A 21,647-nucleotide genomic window follows, 5' to 3' on the forward strand; every position below is an offset into this window, starting at 1 on the left:
ATCGTTTAGCATTCGTTTAACGTATATCTTAGTATATATCTCAGATCCTTATATACGGTTTCTTTTGGTACTTTATATTTTGCAATTTTTGGGTGTAACTGGGACCTTGAATACATAATTTTGCACGACATATGATGCGAATGACAATGAAACCTGAACTTGAATTTAATCTGGATAAAAAAATCTCTGCTTTGGTTTCATCTGTCCAAAGGTGTTCCAGACTTCTTGTGGTTTATTTGAATGTAACTTTGCAAACCTCTAATTGTTTTGTATTTTTCCAATTGTCCTGTAAATAACTAACTGAAACCTTTAACTTCTAAAATTATGAGCTTGGGTTTTGCAGTTTCTCTGATCATTGTATGGTCTGAACTCTGGATTAAGTTCCTGGGACGTCTACTCCTACGGACATTGGCAACTATTTTAAAAGCTTTCCACATGTGGGGAAAAAAAATCTTTATGTCCAGTAATTGTTTCTAAATTGAAATGACCTTTGACCCTTCCCTGATTGATGAACACCAGTTGCTTCTCTAATATTAATGCTGTCTTTTGGTCTTGGCGCTGTGTTTCACACACCTCTCTGCTCCAGAGCAGAAAACTGACCAAACTTGTTTTATAGAGGTGATCACACTGATGATGATCAGTTGATCAATACATTTGATCAGCAGCATTTAGATTATCCTGAACTTCATCATTTTAAAGTCTTGATAAGTACAAAGCTAGAACTGAAAGACGTTGGACTTCTTTTTTTGCATGCACCTTCGTTTTTGGTTCTTCTGATTTCACTCGTTTCTTTCTTTATTCTCAGATTTGGTCACTACTTTGAGACGCTGCTGCTGTGGCAGAGCATCATCATGATCGGCACAATGCTCGTCATGCTGAACCTGTGCACCAACGTCCGCATGGCCGCTGAACTCAACACCAAGAGACGCTCCTTCCTAGGTCAGAAATGTTGAACAGGTCATCCTAGGAGTGCTAGAAACACTTGAATACTGTGCCAGAGCTGAGTGAGTGAGTGAGTGAGTGTGTGAGAGGCCAATATTAGTTGTTTATGGCCTGGTGAGCAGGATTATAAAGGGTTCTCTATACTTTGTTAAATGCATAAGCATGAAATATAGTGGTGTTTATTTGTTCATATTGATGCAGAGTTAAACCAAAGGTCCTGCATGTTTTTTCTGCAAAAAAAACTTTCTTATTTGGTGTTACACCTTTCAAACACATCTGCTAGTTAAAAACTATAAAATTAAGTTACGGCTTTATTGTTGTGGCCAAATTATTCCAAATCTCTAAACAAAAGAAATGTTGTGTGATGATGCGTACCTCACTGGTTTATAGTTAACTGCTCCTTTTTGTTAGAGCTCCTGTACTGTTGGGTTTTAAAATTAATTTATCATTTTTATAAAAGAAAGAAACACAGTGCTTCATTTGAGTTGTATCTACAGCTTTTTGTGGAGTCTTTGCACTTACGTATGAGGCAGTATCATGGGTATACGTTTGGACATGTTTACAGCTTTCAGGTAAATCATTATTTTCCAAGCAGAAAAGCAATGGTCCTAAAATAAAGCCTTGTGGAACGCACATTTTGTAACTTTGAAAGGTTGATTTCATTCACCTAACTCTAACACACTTTGTTGTTTTTAATAGCTTTTTGGAACTTGGAACTAATAGATTTATGTAAAAATAATCTTACGGTTCATCATATCAAAGAGATTATTTTAAGAATATTGCTCTGACTATATTGCTGTCATCTAAAGATCTTTTAATATTTTCTATAAAAATAGCAGAGAGGCAGTTTTGTTGAATATCCTTTTCAAAATTCAAACTGTAAATCATTATTATCCAAGCAGAAAAGCAATGGTCCTAAAATAAAGCCTTGTGGAACGCACATTTTGCAACTTTGAAAGGTTGATTTCATTCACCTAACTAACACACTTTGTTGTTTTTAATAGCTTTTTGGAATTTTGAACTATTTAGATTTATGTAAAAATAATGTTATGGTTCATCATATCAAAGAGATTCTTTGCTCTGACTATATTGCTGTTATCTAAAGATCTTTAATATATTCTATAAAATAACAGACAGTATTCAGTCTACTCATTTTTTATTTCTGGCTAGTACTTGTCTAAAACATTGATAAATGTGTAATATATTGATTGATTATTAAAACCAGTTTAATGCTAGATTTTGTATATTTTATAGGCAAGTCTGGATTTAGTTTTAGAAGATTTTGTAAAATTTCGGTTGAAACTAACAAATGATAACAGAAGATCTAACCTTACATGTTGTGTACCTTTTATAAGCAACAATGAATTAAGTACTTGAATACCCACATTTATTCTGTCTTTATCCATGGGAATATTAGAAAAATGTTTTTTTTTTCATTTTTAAAAGATTTCTCGGTAACCTACATCTTGTAACAATGGATGCAAAAAGAAACCCTCAAACATTTAAAAGTCCTGCATTTCATGCACGTACCTTGTATTGTGTGAAGTGTTGCTTTATATTTCTTCATGTATGTGACACCCTGAAAGAAGATGAATGAAACTGAATGATGAGTGTTAACTCGCACAGCCTGGATGTCCAGGGAGAGGTCTCGTCTGTTTTCAAAGAAACGTTGAATTCATGGGAAACTGTTCCATGAACCAGTCCAGACTATACTAACAATACTCTTATTTAATGAGTAAGGCTTTTCTCTTCATAAACTGTGAATCTGGAAACAGTAAGGGTCTTTGCTCCAGGTCAAGCAGGGTGAGATTGGTCGTGATTTTGCAGCTGTGCTGGCTGGGAGCTTAACGGGCCCAGTATACTTCATCTGAAGCCGAACAGTCGACGTGTGGCCATGTGGTTACAAGTCATTAGTTTTCATACACATCTTTTATAGTCCACAAGACACAGATTCAGAGCTCCTGGGTTTCTTCTTGCCAGAGTCTCCACTCTGTCCCTGCAGCCGCCATTTGGCCACACATCTATCATGAAGAGAGCACCACATTTTTCAGCACAGATTCCTCCATACACGACATCTGCACAAGTTCCTTTCAGGAGTTTTTGGCCATTTAACCAATTTACTGTGTTTAGTCGTACAGCTGAATGTCCGACCACATTTTTACATTTGACGAACATGCCCACAAATTTCTAGCCAGTCACACAATACTTGGCGCTTGTGACTAAAAGTTCCTTGTGTTGAGAAGGGGCAGCCAAAGTTGATCTGCAAACAAAATGACGTAATTTTCATCATGCAACTACGACAACGAGAGACGATTTTGGCACTTTGGATGGAGTATGTCGGACTCTTTATCAAATTTGCAGGCAATGCTGTTATCTTTGGGGTAGGTGGTTGATTGTTGGTTTGTGAGCACTCATGTTGGGTTTTGGGTCTTACGTCTTGTCCGCGGACGGTTCTGCACAACACTATGGTGTTGCTTTTTTCCTGAGCTCAGTCTTGACCTGTTGGTATCCAGTTATTGCCTGAACAGCTCTTCAGTTGACACCGGTTCAGTCAGACAGCCTTGTCTCAAACCAGGATGTGTAAGCTACAGTTATCTCTGCCCCACCGATGTCAATGTCATTCCCCTGACAAAGGAGAGCACTGCCCAGGGAGACACAATCTGCTGCGATAATGCGATTCTAACCTTGTTCAGGAGAGAAGATACTTTAAAAACATCTGGGCTCCAACAAGCTCCGCCAGTCACCTGGCCTTGTATATCTCTAAAGCTTAGCGGCGAAGCTCAGAGCATGAGTCATGGCCACTTAAGCCCAATAGATTTTGTTCCACATGAGTGACGGGAAAACTGCATTGTTTGAATGAAAGGGTTTTGTTGTCATTTTAGTATTCTGACAAACCATTAATGTCATGGATGGAGTCCAGCACATCAGTGTCCTTATGAGAAGAGTCCATCTGAAATTGACCTAATGGTGTCCAAATAATGCTCCTGTTTTGTTTCATCAATGCACTCCATATTGTGAGCACAGCTGGTGAAACTGAAAAACAGTCATCGACAACAAGCAGGGTCCCTTACCATGGAGTGCAGGGGATTTTCCCTGACAGCACTTTCTCCTAGCGCTCCTTGAGAAAACCCCACTTTCCTAGGGTCAAGTATCAACGCTGGTGGCAGAAACGACATCCTTCATGTTCCACCAACATTTTCATGGCATAGACAAACCCAGAAAAACACCCCATGCTTCATGCTGCTTTTTTTTTTAATGAAGAAAGATGTTACATCTTTGTAGACGGAGGTGAATAGGGGATTTCTACTTTGCTTGCTTCAGCTTGGTGCTCATCCTGGAACAGAAGTCCAAACAACAGAACACCTAAAACTATTGCTCTATGAGCAGGCAACAGAGACAAACACCAACCCATGCAAGAAAACAAGGCTATCTAGCAGTAGCCAGTTAGCCTGAATGTAGAGACATGTATTTAGTGAGGTGAAGAGTATAAGAACCAAAGAATGGCTGTGATGGCCACTTGCATGTGCATGTAAGGTGTCTTCAGTCAGGTCACATGATGGTTTGCTATCTCAGACATCATGTGTTGGGTAAGTTGACTGAAAAGGAATGCACGCTGTTCTGACTAATGGGAATTGATCTCAGTTGGTTCAACACATTGCTACATTCAGTTTAAGTCATAAAAGGTCATATGAGGGTGAAGGTAGAAATTTTACTGGATGACTAAATAAAGGCTTCAACGACTAACAGCAACCAGAATATTTTTGGAAATTAGTAGAATTATTTAGACAATTAACTGCAAAATGTTGATGTCTGGTTTTTCTAATAAATTCCAACAAGAATCCAAAGATACTTTTGTCTTCCTCTTATGTCTTTAACAGCAATCCAACGTAGTTATCACTACATAGTTACATACACACAGATAGAAACGGCCTTCACAGATCAACATACTTCCTTTATATTAGCAGACATTTATCAGCTTTGGACACACTGACCTTGACCTTATTGCTTTCTAGTTAGCTTATATTCACTTTAGTGTATTTAATTTTATCAGGAAGTACCCTCATCTCTCTAGGAAACTGGTTATATTTTATAAAACCCTGATTATTATTCTACTTTGTGGTGTTTCAGTTCTGCCGACTTTTACAAGAGTCAGCTAGACAAAATAAACAATGAAATAATGTAAAAAAAATTGTAAGTAGATACAATAGTTTGCATGCCTGCAGGTTGACACTGACTTGATAAAATAAGTTAAATATGTTCATTTATTTCATACTTTTGAGTGAGTTTTTTTTTATATATATAGCTCTGTAATGAAATTTGGATTCAGAACCATACTACAGAACAATACCATATTTTCTGCCTTACAAGTTGCAGTTTTTTGCATAATTTACTTGCCCTGCGACTTATAGGCCGAAGCGACATATTTATGGATTTTTTTTTTTCCCATATTTGTAAATCAATTTTTGGCTGAGATATGACTGTTTTCATTCATTCTGACTGAATTTTTTTTAAGCAGTACCACTTTCAGCTACTTGATAGCAGCAGAGTAGTAGTAGCATTGTGGAATGCTGTTGTATCATGTAATAGGTAAATGTGGCTATAATGACAAATTCAAAAAAGTTCAAGACAAAAACAACTGGATTTTATTTATTATACTTTAATTAATACTTTTTTCTTGAACTTTTTTGAAGTTACCATGTCCTGAATGACTGAGAATCTTCACTAGCTATTAATGACACAATCGGCTTGCCATAAAACCTCCACCTTCGTTCTGCTCGTTGCTTGGACCAACTGGGAAATGCAGCTAATTTGACCATTAAAGTGCATTTATTAAGCAAACGTTAGAATGAGACACACATTTGCTATAATTTTGAGCAAACAAATAATTGATTTTAAGTGTTAATCTTGTTAAAGTCCTCCCGTGTACACACCCGCGGCTGCCAAAATTGATTTTTGGCACTGCACTGGACCACATTTCCAGGTTGTCAGTGGTGACTCGAAACAAACGCGCCAGTGGTGACACATAATAGATGCAATGTGTACGGCGAAGCAACATATTTTTGGATTTTTTTCCACTTTTTTAGACAAATATGGATTGATGCGACATAGGGCGGAGCAACGTTTACTGCGGAAAATACAGTACTTAACATGTTCATGGCAACACTCATGAGAAAGCACTGTAGTTTTACATACAGTTCCTTGCGAAAGTATTCGGCCCCCTTGAATTTTTCAACCTTTTGCCACATTTCAGGCTTCAAACATAAAGCTATAAAATTTTAATTTTTTGTGAAGAATCAACAACAAGTGGGACACAATCGTGAAGTGGAATGAAATTTATTGGATGTCAAACTTTTTTAACAAATAAAAAACTGAAAAGTGGGGCGTGCAATATTATTCGGCCCCCTTGCGTTAATACTTTGTAGCGCCGCCTTTTGCTGCAGTTCCAGCTGCAAGTCTCTTGGGGTTTGTCTCTATCAGTTTTGAACATGGAGACACTGAAATTCTTGCCCATTCTTTCTGTAAAACAGCTCGAGCTCAGTGAGGTTGGATGGAGAGCGTTTGTGAACAGCAGTCTTCAGCTCTTTCTACAGATTCTCAGTTGGATTCAGGTCTGGACTTTGACTTGGCCATTCCAACACCTGGATACGGTCATTTGTGAACCATTCCATTGTAGATTTGGTTTTATGTTTTGGATCATTTTGTTGGAAGATAAATCTCCGTCCCAGTCTCAGGTCTCTTGAAGACTCAAACAGGTTTTCTTCCAGAATGGTCCTGTATTTGGCCCCATCCATCTTCCCATCAATTCTGACCATCTTCCCTGTCCCTGCTGACGAAAAGCAGGCCCAAACCATGATGCTGCCACCACCATGTTTGACAGTGGGGATGGTGTGTTCAGGGTGATGAGCTGTGTTGCTTTTACGCCAAACATATCGTTTTGCATTGTGGCCAAACAGTTGGATTTTGGTTTCATGTGACCAGAGCACCTTCTTCCACATGTTTGGTGTCTCCCAGGTGCTTGTGACAAACTTTAAACAACACTTTTTATGGATATCTTTGAGAAATGGCTTTCTTCTTGCCACTCTTCCATAAAGGCCAGATTTGTGCAGTGTACGACTGATTGTTGTCCTATGGACAGACTCTCCCACCTCAGCTGTAGATCTCTGCAGTTCATCCAGAGTGATCATGGGCCTCTTGGCTGCATCTCTGATCAGTCTTCTCCTTGTTCGAGATGAAAGTTTAGAGGGACGGCCGGGTCTTGGTAGATTTGCAGTGGTCTGATACTCCTTCCATTTCAATATGATTGCTTGCACAGTGCTTCTTGGGATGTTTAAAGCTCGGGAAATCTTTTTGTATCTAAATCCAGCTTTAAACTTCTCCACAACAGTATCTCGGACCTTCCTGGTGTGTTCCTTGGTCTTCATGATGCTCTCTGCGCTTTGAACGGAACCCTGAGACTATCACAGAGCAGGTGCATTTATATGGAGACTTGATTACACACAGGTGGATTCTATTTATAATATTGCACGCCCCACTTTTCAGTTTTTTATTTGTTAACAAAGTTTGACACATCCAATAATTTTAATTCCACTTCACGATTGTGTCCCACTTGTTGATTCGTCACAAAAAATTAAAATTTAATATCTTTATATTTGAAGCCTGAAATGTGGCAAAAGGTTGAAAAGTTCAAGGGGGCCGAATACTTTCGCAAGGCACTGAACATTTACACAAGATGTTCTGTGTGACACACATACAGCCAAAAAGTACACAAGTGGTCAGTTTCAACACCTCAAGTGTAAAATGTAAAATTAAGAGAGCGGACATGTTTAAGTTTTGTTCAAACCAAAGAAGAAAACCAAGCTGTTGTGTCTCTCTTTATTTTTTATTTTATTTGTAGCCACAGACAGTAAGGACGAGGAGATCCGAATCCCTAAGAGGCTCTTTCTGGGTACGTACAGATCCTACTGCCTACCTTGGAACATCAGTTGTAGTTCATCTACCTGTCCCTGTCCATCCCAAGCATGATGATGCAGCTAATGCTACCTGCTCACGACTAACACCACTTCCAACACATGTAAATGAAGCATGAGCCTCTTTCACTCGCTCACATTTCCCCCATGTTACATCTGTGAACATCTGTAAATGCCACTGCTGTGCTGCATTCTTGCATGTGACTTTATGCTTAATACAAGTAACGAATACAATTAGCGAATCTGTGTTACCTGAACAACTTTTGTGTTTTTTGCATGTTTGTTTGAAACTAAATCTGGAAACAATGCAATCCTTCATGCGCTCTGAGTTGACGAAGAACCCCATGTTTGCAGTGGTTTGACCTGATCTGTAGCACATGTTCTAACTTCATGCTTGTGTTTTGATCTGAACTATAATCAGCTGTTTGTGTGTAATTACTTTTGACTGCTGCATTACTCTTTTTGTCCTTGTATGAGTAAATATGAAGCATCTTTTCTAATGGCTGGTTTATGTCCAATGCACCTTTTTAATAATGTGTTTGAACTACACAGTTTCAAGAAATGACAATATGTTGAGCAGTATGGGGGATGTAGAAAAGTCTCTGTGAGGGGCTGAAACCAGTGAGTCTATTTTCAACCAGTTTTGTCTAAAGAGATGGGTGATGCTGCAGGTGTAAGATGTTTTTTTTCTACCAAATGTTGATCTTTCTCCCTTTATGGCTTTGTTCAACTTCCATATATTTGAATTTGCCTGTAGTATTGGGTGATATGAAAAACAAAAACATTGTCAACTGTCTTTCATATCAACCAACAGTTGGCGATGAAGTGCATTTGTATAGATGTGTTTTTAAGTGGATTTTATTGGCACATTCTTATATCTTAGTTCCACTTAAAATTTAAATTTATGATCAAATAACGACCTGTCTAGTGTGTACCTTGCCATGGGCCCAGTGACTGCTGGACACCCTGCACAGAAAAGATGGAGGGGCTGATTGATGGAAGTTAAAGTCATATCAGAGTTCATATTTACACTTTAGGGCCTAGAAAGAAAAAAAGTAGTTGTAAGCAACATGACGATTTTTATCTTCTCATATCTCTAACTTATCTTACTTAGCATTACTGAGTAGTCTGTAATTCTAAGACTGTATTAGTATTTGTTCTAAGTACTGTTAGTATTTGTACTTCTTACAAAGTGAGTTCACATGTGCATTAAATTACTAATGTAATTAGTTTATTAACTAATTATTAGTTCTTACTATGTAATATGGGCTTTGTGCTTCATGATCTTTATTAGAACAAAAATTATATATATATATATATATATTTATATATTTCCTCTGTGTGTCCCATCGGTGTATGAATGTGATAAAGCACTGATTATTCTTTGTAGAGATATAGTAGAGTGCTGTATGAATTGGAAAATGAGGACATCATTTGTAAAGAGCTTTGAGTATCTTGATCAGATGGAAAGGCACTGTACATGTACACATCACACAGATCCTTGTGAAGTAATAAAATGTAGTTTAGGCCAGACCTGTTGTGGACACCTTAAGTCAATTTTCTGGAAACTGATCAGGTTGAGTTTATCTACAGTGGTTTTAATTTGATTTGAATATTTATGTACAGGTTAAAATTCTTGAATGGAATTCAGTATTGGAATATTAACCTAGCTAAACTACAAGTGGGAAAAACAACTCTCCTTAAAACAAGCATTTGATGGACTTAACCAGTCGACGATGGTCAACATATTCGCCCATTTCTTAGTTTGGAGATTCTCCATTAGACATTCTTGAGTTTCTTTCACTGCTTGTTTTGCTGTGTAAATCTTTTTTTTTTTTTTTTTTTTTTTTAAGAATCCTTTGTATACTATTTGAGAAGCAAAAGTAAAATTGAAAGTGTTAATTTTAAGTTATTTGTGATTGAGGAAAAACAGATTTATGTAACAAAATGAGAATTTGGCTTTTGACATCTGTCATGGTGAACAAAGACGACTTTTAGACAGATGATGTTCAAATGGAGAAAATCGAAGACCTTAGTCTTGGGACTCCTGATTTTACAAAGCAAGACTGCTTGTTAGCTGGACAAACGCCGAATCCCACCGATTCTCTTCAGCGGTGTGTTCCTGCACCACAGTGGAGGAATCCAATGGACATGTGTACTTCATTATACAGAACAGTCCTAAAAGGTTGTTGTCGGGTGACTGTTTGCAAGTGCAAATAAGAACTGTAGTATAGACTTCAAAAAAACTAGCTGCCAAGTTGTACACTGGAACAAAGAACACTAGGTGGCAGTAAGATACAATGTAAGAATGAAGCAACCAAGTATAAAAGACTGTGTCCTAATATGATCGAAACATCACAAGGTGGGTTGTGTACTTTGATGTCAGAAATAATAGACCTTCATTATTTTTGCCTCAGGTCACTTAGACTCTTTGGCATAAGCATGTCTTCACACCTTCAGACATGTCTACTATGAAAGGTGCCGGTGTCTGACAAGTGGCTTGAGCCTCTGAAGGGTCATCGATCACCCAGCTCTGCCAAGCATCATAAGAGCCGCAGGAAGCCGTGTTCTTTGTGCCTGCTTGGTGATCCGCTGTCGTTGATGAATAGCTGTAACATCACTCAGAAAAAGCAACTTGGAGCAATTGGAGGCTCTGACTTTGACATAAGCTACAAAACAGAAATCTGTATTCATTCATCTGTTAGATGAGATTCATGTACCTGTGGTGAACACTGTTCAGTCAGCAGAAAGACGTTCTGTGATTAACCACCATGTTCCGTGGTTTGTTCTCCGAGCCTTAATCGAAGCACTTATTGTTCTCATAAAAGCAGTGCACTGTCACGCCAGGCAGCTCCATCTAACAGCTGAACGTGTGTAGAGAAAAACACGCTTCAGCTGAATTTTAATAGAATTTCCTCAGATGGACAAGTAAGGCTGTATTATAGATGTGACTAACAGTGAACATTTTACGTCCATCCATCTTCTTTATCTGCTTTTCCTTTCCAAAAACTGGTGCCTACCTCCAGTAATCACGGGGTGAGAGGCGGGGAACGCCCTGGACAGGTTGCAAGTTCATCACATCACCAGTGAACATTTTGTGTTGGGATGCTTTATCTAATATTGTTTAATCAGTGGCTGTCAAACCTGTAAGTGTGGAGTTTGAAGAATGCCTGCAGTGCGTGAGTCCTAGTCAAACAACCATGTGTGCTATATTGTATATCTTGGATCGCAGTTTCCTACTCAGGATGGATGTTGTACCAGCAACATGGGATGATTTCTATAGAAGACAGTCTGCTGCATTCCTGTAAGGACATTAAAAGTTCTGATCATCCAACTGTGCCAAAATCAGCATCACTGGTGATCAATCAAGTGTAGGTAAAAGGATTTGGTTTAAAAAAATGGATTAAATATCTGTAGAAAAAGTTTTAAAAATAACTGTGGTGGGAGTTTTTCTTTCTTTTATACTGGTTTGTGTATAAATGAAGACAGAAAGAGGAAAAAAATTAAGGCCTTGGGCCACAAACTGATTGGATTTATTTGTTTATTTTTTGTAATTTTCCACTGGGATATAAAACGAATTAGTGTCGGCAAGTAAACCGTAAATCCAGGATCCGATGTGGGAACATCGTGCCTTTATGTCTTCAGACTGTGTTTGCTTGTTTGTCCTCACAGAATATCAGCTTCTTTCTTTTTAACCAAATTCTTTTTGTTTTCACTTTCTTTCAAGTATCAAGAATCTTTATTATCCCCAAGGGGCAATTTGTTTCACAGTCAGTGGGCACATAAAACATCCAGACCAGACAAGACATCGAGACATTAAAATACAGAAATCTTCACTGTCCGTTGAGAAGCCTGATCGCTACAGGGATGAATGAGTGTTTCAGTCTGTTCGTCCTACATCTGGGCAGCAGATACCTGCGTCCAGATGAAAGCAACCTGAACTCACCATGGAGTGGGTGATCAGGATCTGCCAGAATCATCCTGGCCTTGTTCACTGACCTCACCTTGTGTAGGTCAGTGAAGTTCTGTAGGGCTAAACTAGCAGTTTTACTGCACCTCCTGACAATCCCCAAAAGTTTGTTCCTGTTTATGCATGTCAAAAACCCAAGCCAACAGATGAAGGTGAAAGTTAAGAGACTCAATAAAATATGAATAAATTATTCTCATAAAAGTTGAATCAACATTAAACCCACAGAGCTTAAGATTAAAATACATTCTCTGGTGGTCCTTCTTACAAAGTGAGTTCACATGTGCATTAAAGGTCAGTTTGTCATCAGGAACAGTTCTCAGATATTTCTACTGATGCACCACCTCATCAGCTTCACTGTTAATGACCACAAGAGCTGCAACTGAAGAGTCTTTTCTAAAATCAATGACCATCTCCTTTGTCTTAGAAACATTTAAAAGGAAGACTCACACCATTCATTGAAGTCCCCGACCACAGGCCTGGGGTCTGGATCATCACTGCTGAGAAGGGACAGGTTGACGGTCATCAGCAAACTTTGAGATGCGACCCTGTGGATTATACTGGCTGCAACAATTGTTTGTGTATAAAATAAATAAAGGGGCAAAAGAACGCAGTCCTGAGGGGAACCGGTAGAGGACAGAAAGACATCAGAGAGAACCCCGTTGACCCTTACCCACTGAGCCCGAACAGTTAAAAAGTCCACAAGCCAACATGAGGCCAGATTCGAGACCATAAAAGCATTGTAATTTATCAGCTAAATTGTGGGGCTGAATACAATTAAAAGCAGATGAAAAGTCAATAAAAAGCAGTCTTACAAATGTTTTTGTACCTTCAAGATGTTCTAAAATCATATTGAAGAGTTCCTGTTGCGTCCTCCACTCCTCTACGTGAATGATAAAACAAATTTAGGTGGCTTCAAATGATCTTCAACTTTTGACAAGAGGATCTCCCGGACCAGTTTTCGAATGACTTCATTACTAATCAAGTCAGGGCAACAGGCCTGAAATCGTTCAGTGACTGAGCAGTCTGGGTTTTTAGCATTGGAACAATAATAGGTTCAGAATTCCTATTATAGGTGCTGTAGATGTAAATCATCTGTAAAAGTCAGTTTTGAAACTTTTGCTCTTGCTGCAGTCAGAATTTTCACAGAGCTTTTGTCAAAATGAAATGGCAAATTGTTTTTGATTATAAGAGTTCCAGATAATGGGGTGTCCAGGTTTTGCAGCTGCAAAACAAGCACAAATCATCATTGTTTCTCCACCATGCTTGAGCTGCAAACACGCTTGCCACCTAAACTGAGCTTAGCGAAGAAAAAGTAGAGAGACATGTTTCTTGATGAGCTTTAGTTTTGCTGTCATCAAATTCAAGCCCATTTTAATTACTAATTTAAAATCAACATTTCATTATTTGTCTTTGTGCAGTTTTTAATTTAGGGTATTTTTTATATTTAACATATCACTGTAAATTAATTTTTGACATTTTCCACAGCATATCTTTTTTAATCAGACGTTTTTGATTAACTCGTAGCTGCACATTACTTTTAACCCTTTCATGTGCTGTCTTTACCTGATTTTTACCTGACAAAACGTGATTGAAAGACTTGTTGCAAAATGCCAAAATACTTTGACTTACATTTAGAAAAACACAAAACATATTTGTTCAATTGTTGAGGTGGCCATCTTGAGCTGTGGCACAAGGTTGTCGGTGCTTCTAGCAGTGGTTATGGACAGACCAACACTGAAGTCCACTGACTCAGCTTCCTCCATGAAAGATTTGCCGGTGGGATTGAGAGGGTCTGACAAGTATTCCTTCTACCTCCCGACAACATCACTGGTTGAGGTTAACTGCACCCAACCTTCACTGAACACAATGTTAGTAAAGAGCTGCTTCCCCTCCTCAGCCACCTTTGCCAGAATATCCTCGGAGCCGACCAAGAGTCTCTAACCATGGCTGAGGTCACCGAGGTAGTTAAAAGCTCCGCAACAGAAAGGCTCTGGGGGTGGATGAGATTTGCCCTGATTTCCATAACTCTTGGTTGACATGGCTTTGCAACATCGCATGGACATCGGGGGCAGCACCACTGGATTGGCAGTGGTGGTTCCCCTCTTCAAAGAAGGGGGGGGAGGGGTGCTTTAATTATAGGGGCATTACTCTGCTTAGCCTCCCTGGTAAGGTCTATTCAGGGGCACTGGAGAACTGAGTCCGATCGTTGGTCGAACCTTGGATCCAGGAGGAACAATACGGGTTCCATCCTGGCCATGGAACACTGGATCAGCTCTTTACCCTCACTAGTGTCCTCGATAGGTTATGAGAGTTTGCCCATCCAGTCTGTATGTGTTTTGTATACTTGGAGAAGGCGTTCGATTGTGTTCCTCGAGGTACGCTGTAGGGGGTGCTCGGAAAGTATGAGATTGGGGGCCTGTTGTTACGGGCTGTTCGGTCCATATACAAGCTGTACGAGAATTTGGTTTACATTGCCGGCAGGAAGTCGGAGCCCTTCAGGGTGGGTATTGGACTTCACCAGGGCTGCCCGTTGTCATCGATTCTGTTCATAGCTTTTATGGACAGAATTTCTCAGTGCAGCCAGGGAACAGAAGGAGTCCAGTTTGGTGGCCTTAGGATTCCTCTGTTGTTTGTGGATGATGTGGTCCTGTTGGCATCGTGCCATGATCTCCAGCTCTCACTGGAGCAGTTCTCAGCCGAGTGTGAAGTGGCTGAGATGAGAATCAGCACCTCCAAATTTGAGGCCATGGTCCTCAGTCGGAAAAGGATGGATTTCTCTCTTGGGGTCGAGGGTGAGGTTCTGCCTCAAGTGGAGGAGTTCAAGTATCTCTCGGTTTTGTTCACAAGTGAAGGAAGAATGGAGCCTGATATTTACAGACGGACTGGTGCAGCGTCTGGAGTATTGAAAGCTCTGTGCCGATCCATTGTGGTGAAGAGGGAGTTGAGCTGTAAGGCAAGATCTCTGTTTACTGGTCAGTTTATGTTCCTACCCTCACCTATGGCCATGAACTCTGTGTACCAAAAGAATGAGATTGTGGATACAGGTAGTTGAAATAAGTTTCCGCCACAGGGTAGCTGGACTCTCTCTTAAAGACAGGGTGAGAAGGTCAATCATCTGGGAGTTACTTGGAGTAGAACCGCTGCTCCTCCACATCGAGACCAGCCAGTTGAGGTGGTTTGGGCATCTGGTAAGGATGCTTTCTGGGCTCCTCCCTAGGGAGGTGGTTTGGGCATGTCCAACTGGGAGGAGACCCCGGAGAAGACCCAGGACACGCTAGAGAGACCATGTCTCTCAGTTGGCCTGGGAACACCTTAGAGTACTCCCAGAAGAGCTGGAAGAGGTGGCTGTGGAAAGAGATCTCTGGACCTCCCTGCTCAAGCTGCTGCTCCCGCGACCCAACTTCAGAACACGCGGACGATTATGTATGGATGGATGGATGGATGGATTATGGTGTATACTACTTTTTTATGCTATTGAAACTTTTTATTCCATTTGTTCTCAGTCACATTGGGATAAACCTGTAAGGAATCTCACTGAATCATAATTTATTCTATTGACGCACGCAACAAGCTTTAGTTATCTCGACTTTGTTCTTGCTGCTGTTGATACGCCGTATTGTTTTCCATTTTTAGTGTTTAGCATATATCTTAGCTCTTTAGTGTACTGTTTGGTGTTTGCTTAGCACATATCTTGGTGAATATCTTAGATCCTTATACTGTTTCTTTTTATTCTTTATATTTTTCTATTTTTTGTGTAACTGGGACCCTGAGTACATAATTTCATTCCACCTCATGTACCACATGTGATGCGAATGACAATAAACTTGACTTGAACTTGGATTATATGTCAATAATTTAGTTGATCAAATAGATGCTAACCTAATGTTGTTTTGGGAAAAACAAGACAAGAAGGGATTTCCATACTTTTCTGTTGTCCGGCTGTGACCTGTTACTCATTCAGTTCTCATATGGACCTGCACGAGCCGTTTGTGGTCTTCCTCCTCCCAGTGGAAACCTCTACACAACTTGCATATGGTGTGACTCTTTATCAGCTTCGTTTTTCTCTTTAACTCCATAGAAGCCAAAGTCTTTCAAAATGCTGCCTTTCAGTGCAGAAGGTGCTGCTTGTATGCCTTGGTCAGCCATTTGGGCACTTTTCTACTTCAGAGTTTGAATTTTTGCATTCCTTAACGTGATTTTATTCATATGAAGTTAGACTCCTTTTTTTTTTTTTTTACATTTTTAAATAAATTCAGAACTGTCCATGTTGGCAACAAGTTGCATCCAAAATAGATTGTAACCCCCACACCTACTTCTTACACTTGCCCATTGCCAAACTGAGTCTATGAAAGAGTGGTTTAATAACTGTATCTTAAACCTTCAACTTCAATTTATTTCTTCCTACATATGTACCACAACTGCTGGCCAGCCACAGGGGGTCTACTGTGCAGTTTGAGTCTGTTCCCACACACTGCCACCATAGCTGCCACGCTCAATGGGATTAAAGAGAAGGAAGATGATTTTTTTTATAATCTTTAATACACAGCAAGGCAGGGAGAGGTAGTAGTGGTGGAGGTGCACTACTGTGATAAGCCTCACTTAGTTTTCAGTGTGAGACTGTAACAAACTGTGCTGTTCATACCATAGTTTTTACTTTAATTTGTGTAGTGGTCAAGGCAGATATGTCTTGACAACTTTACAGTATGAGCTGATCTCTTATCCATACAGCACACTGGTAAAAGGTTATTTCTGAACTGAACTGAAACAAACCGCAGTGACAGGAACAAGAATCTATAATTGTTTGTAACATCTTTTTTTTCTTGGTGATAGGCAGTTGTGTTCAACTGAAAGTTGTTACAGGGTCTCTGGCTATTAGTACATAAAGTTACAGTAATGTAAAAACAAAAAAGCACTTATAATCTCGTACCTTACTCCCAACTTGCTTCCATTAAAATGCGGGGGGCGTTATCAAAACGCAACCCTGTAGATAATGCTGCACTCATGCATGTTTTCTACAATTATTTCTCAAATTGAGGAGAGACTTTAGAAAGATAAAATGAATCACAAAACTGTAACATCTATAAAGACATTTTGAAGGATATCATTGAAGCTACTGTCTGAAATTGCAACATCCAACTGTTGTGTACAAAGCCTGGAGAAAATCCAAATGTTACACGTTTTTCTCTAAAGGTATTTTTAGACTTATTTTTGAAATAATTGTTTTGATGTATCAAAAGTGCAAAAGGAACCGAGTTAAAACCTTTTTTTATTTACTTTTAGAAAATTAGAATGCTCAAATGTGTGATAACATCATACTCTTAAGAAACATTCTGTGGTAAAATCTCTACAAATGATCTATCCATCCATTATCTTTACCCGCTTCTTCCTTTTTGGGTCATGGGGGGTCACTGGTGTCCTTATCCAGCAGTCACTGTGTGAGAAGTGGGGGACACCCTGGACAGACTTCCAGTCCATCACAGGGACACATGGAGACAAATGAGACAAACAACCATTCACTCTCTGTCTCACACCTAGGGACAATTTAGAGTTACCAATCAGCCTAACATGCATGTTTTTGGTCTGTGGGAGGAAACCAGAGTTCCCAGAGAAAACCCACATGGCACAGAGAAAACATGCAAACTCCACCCAGAATTGATCCAGCCATTTTCTCACTGAGAGGCAACGGCTCTCCCAACTGAGCCACGGTTCCACTCAACAAATCATAACACCAGAAAAGATGTAATATTAAAAGTTCAAAGTTGTACAGTACAATGTTAAAGCATTAGCAAGCCTAATTCAAAAGTACAACACACTATCATTTTCTAAAGTTTCGGGTGACGTTGGTAAACCATCCATCCATCCATCCATTATCTTTACCCGTTTATTCCATTTTGGGTCACGGGGGTCACTGGTGCCCATGTCCAGCAATCACTGTGCGAGGGGCGGGGTACACCCTGGACGGGTCGCAAGTCCATCACAGGGCCACATAGAGACAAACGAGACTAACAACCATTCACTCTCTCACTCACACCTAGGGACAATTTAGAGTTACCAATCAGCCTAACATGCATGTTTTTGGACTGTGGGAGGAAACCGGAGTACCCGGAGAAAACCCACGCATGCACGGAGAGAACATGCAAACTCCACCCAGAAAGGCCCCTGGACCGGGGTTTGAACCAGGGACCTGCTCGCTGAGAGGCAGCAGCTCTACCAGTTGTGCCACCGTGCTGCCTACGTTGGTAAACCAAGCAGTAATAAATAAATGTACCTTAAGTTCTGTTCACAAAACTATGGCAAACGTTTGTTGAAACAAGCTAAAGTCTAATTGGTTGTCCACAGGTATTTGAATAGTACAATTCTTCTTGACATTTAGCAATATTGCCAATATTAGCTCATGTTGGGGTCTTCTTGCCAGTGTTTAAGCTACTTTGGTAGCTATAAATATGAACTTTTTATATTTAATAGTAGGTTCAAAATTGTTGCTTTTCATCCTATAAATACTGTTTTGTTGTTGGCTTTGCTTAGAGTTCTTGTTCTTTTTGACTTTTGGTATTGTTTCCACGATCAGCTTTAATGTCCTCAAGTTAATTTGGTGCGTCGAGTTTAGATTTGGTCTGTATTCCTATTGTATTAGTTATAGTGATGTTGGCTAGCTCATGAGAACGCTCCTCCAAGAACCCTGCAGATGTTGGATGCTGTCTATCATGGTGCACTAAGATTCATAACTGGCTGTGATTATCGCACCCACCACTGCACCCTGTGTTCACTGGTTAACTGGACATCATTAACTTCACGCAGACTCTCTCACTGGTACATTTTCATCTTTAAATCACTTCTTGGTCTGCTGCCTTCATACATCTCCTCCTACATGTCTCTGCGTGAGTGCAGCTACAGCGTGCGCTCTCAGGACATTATTACCTGCAGTGTTCCCTCAGTGAGGACTGAACTAGGCAAGAGGACCTTCTCCTACTCCACTCCTGTTTCCTGGAATACCTTACAAAAACATTTGAAGCTCTCGACCTTGACCTCTCTAAGTGGCTTTAAGAATCTGTTGGACTCCTGGCAGGGTCCAATGCAGACATGTTCCTGTTTTTAGTTTTCTACATTCGCCTGAGAATCTAGCTGTTTTGTTACTTTTTTGCCACTTTATTTGTAAAAAAAAATCTGTATGCCTTTTTGTGGCTGTCTATTGTTGTCGCTGTTGTCCATTGTTGTCATCATTCTTTGTTGAGATCAGGTCTCTCTTGTAAATGAGTCCTCAAGGCTCAATGGGATTTACTTGTCAGAGGAGGGGGCGTGCCAAAGACACCATCTTAGCACCAACATAACTGGTTTGTTCCACTTTGGAGTAAGCTGTTGGGGGAAGAATCAGTTTTGAGTTGCGTGTTTCCTTGATTGATGAAGCCTTCTGGATGGAAGGTGAAACGTTTCAACAAAAAAAGAAACTGTCCAGATGATCTGACTGAAAATTGTTGGAATGACTAGTGTGGTATTGCTTCTTACTTGTTGTTTATCATATGTTCTGCTTTCGGTGGGCTCTCGAGCGTGCCTTTAGCAGCAAGGTTGGCGTTAAATGCTGCTCTTGATGGCATCCCACTGTGTTTAACTGTTATCAAGCAGTGCCAGCACAGCACAAAGCTGGCCCACACTCAGTCTTTGGCTCTGCTGCAAGCAGAGCTCCACAGCCGAGCCATGTATCTGCACCTACAGGATAAACAGAAATTTACAATACATATTACAACTCTTTTTTTTTTTTTTTTACGTGCTTAGTGTTCAGTACAGCTATGCATGCCTCATTTTACCTTTACAAGGACTTCTCTTTCTTTCATTGGTTTTGAATTGTGTTGCCATTTTACGTAGAATATTTTACATTGTGAATAGGATATGGCAGGTTGACAGAAGGCTGCGACCTGGTCTGGATGGCTCTTTAAGATTTATTTGGTTACGTTTATGGGATTTATTTCACCCGTCCTGCACAAGAGAACAATTGAATTAGCTCAGTATTGGAAAGCCACGTTAGCTTCCACACATGCATGGCTGCCATTCGTATTCATTTAGAAATGCCATCTAAATGTCAGAATCACTCACCAGTAATTCTTTAAGGAACAAAAGTCATTCAATCATGCCTTCAAATGGCATAAACATCTGTGGTCTTTCATAACTGATTTTGTCAAGTCTGCAATATTAGGTTTGTTTGGTGTATTATTTTCCATTTAGTGGAGAGCTTTATCCAAATACCACTGTTGTATTTATTGAATATTTTGTCAAAGAGGCTTTGATGGTAAATATATATTCCTACCAGCTTGGCTTATAGTATTACAGTAGATATACCTTTGCAGTTATGACAAACCTTGAAATGTCACTCATATAATGTTATAGTGTGACAGGGCCTTGATAATAATGGTAATATCACTTTGCTTCTGTTTGTGTTAAATACCAACAGATTTCAACATCTCAGTTCAATTTTATTTCATTAATGTAAAAATAAAATTCCAGTAAAAGCTATAACGTTTCCATTTGTTTTTGTTTTTTTTAGGGGTGCACCAATAAATCGGCCCCGGTTTCCTTAATTTTGGGAGATCGGCCGATACTTGCATAAGAAACCGATTTTACAGATTTTTTTGTAGTTTTAACAATTGTCTAAACTTCATTGGCCAGTTAAAACAAGTTTGTATTGTTTCTAGGATATTGTTCAAGGGTATGTTTTCAATAAAATAGTATTGGAAAATTGAAGGTGCATTGTGACCTTATAACAGCTAACAGTGTCGCTAATAAAATAAAATCAGTATCGGCCAAAATCGGAATCGTCAGGTCAGATTTTGTAGAAATCAGTGATCGACCAGAAAACTGCAATTGATGCACCCCTAGTATTTTATTTTTTCACGTCATTACAGTCTGGTTTTCAAACTGTAATGAATGTGGTGTTAAAGTAGGCACGTACTAAACACTTTTAGTTTTTTTTTAATTGAAGGATTAGTGAACAACAATTACTGATGCTGTATGTACAGTCACCGTGAAGAACAAATCACTTTCTGTTGCCATTTGTCAACCGTCAAACAACAAGTTTAATTTAGATTTAAACGTTAAATTATTAGCCAAAGTTAATAGAATCAACTTTTGGGTCATTTCCAAAACATTTGTCCTTCTTTTGTCTCGTAAAAGTGACATTGGTGATTATCCCCGTCTTCTGTCCTCACATAACTTTTACATTGGACCTTTTAACTACGTTGATTCCTGCCAGGGTTTATTTTATTTCAAGTGTTCATCCAGCATGCACCTATTTATTTAATATAAATCTTGACCATTGTTGCACCCTGTAATTTACGTATCATTCCTGTTGCTTTGCCATCTGTATCCATTTTGTCTGTATTTAAAAATGATTTTCTCTTGTCACATCTGCAGTTTTCTTATGTTGTGCTGCTCTAGACTTTGACTGGAACTACTTCTGGTCGTGGAGTTGCTTCGTGGACTACGTGCAGTGCGTGCTGGCCTTCACCCTGGTGGCGGCCTACATCACCTACCTCCTGCTGGACTCGGCGCTGTTTGTGGAGACCCTGGGCTTCCTCGCTGTGTTCACAGAAGCAATGCTGGGCACGCCACAGATGTACCGCAACTATCAGAACAAGTCCACGGAGGGAATGAGGTACAGATTTAGTCCTAGAACAACCTGTAGAGATTTCACCTTTTTTAGTTTTCAGACTCGAGGGGACACAGTGGGCGGTGGTGGAGTTTGGGCATTGCACCATTGCATTAACAATGTTTTCACA

The 21,647-nt window shown here is 39.6% G+C and overlaps 1 protein-coding gene across 1 annotated transcript in view; it reads left to right on the forward strand.

Moving 5' to 3' along the window:
• The window catches only part of LOC119426138 (solute carrier family 66 member 2), a 66,029-nt gene that overhangs the window by 1,624 nt on the left and 42,758 nt on the right, over positions 1-21,647 (forward strand). The window contains 3 exon segments of the mRNA XM_037693699.1: positions 806-939; positions 7,838-7,888; positions 21,307-21,523. Of these exon segments, the coding sequence (XP_037549627.1) occupies positions 806-939; positions 7,838-7,888; positions 21,307-21,523 (402 nt within the window).

The sequence above is a fragment of the Nematolebias whitei genome, chromosome 19 (assembly GCF_014905685.2).
Source record: "Nematolebias whitei isolate Nwh7 chromosome 19, NemWhi1, whole genome shotgun sequence".
In the NCBI taxonomy this organism is placed as follows: Eukaryota; Metazoa; Chordata; class Actinopteri; order Cyprinodontiformes; family Rivulidae; genus Nematolebias; species Nematolebias whitei.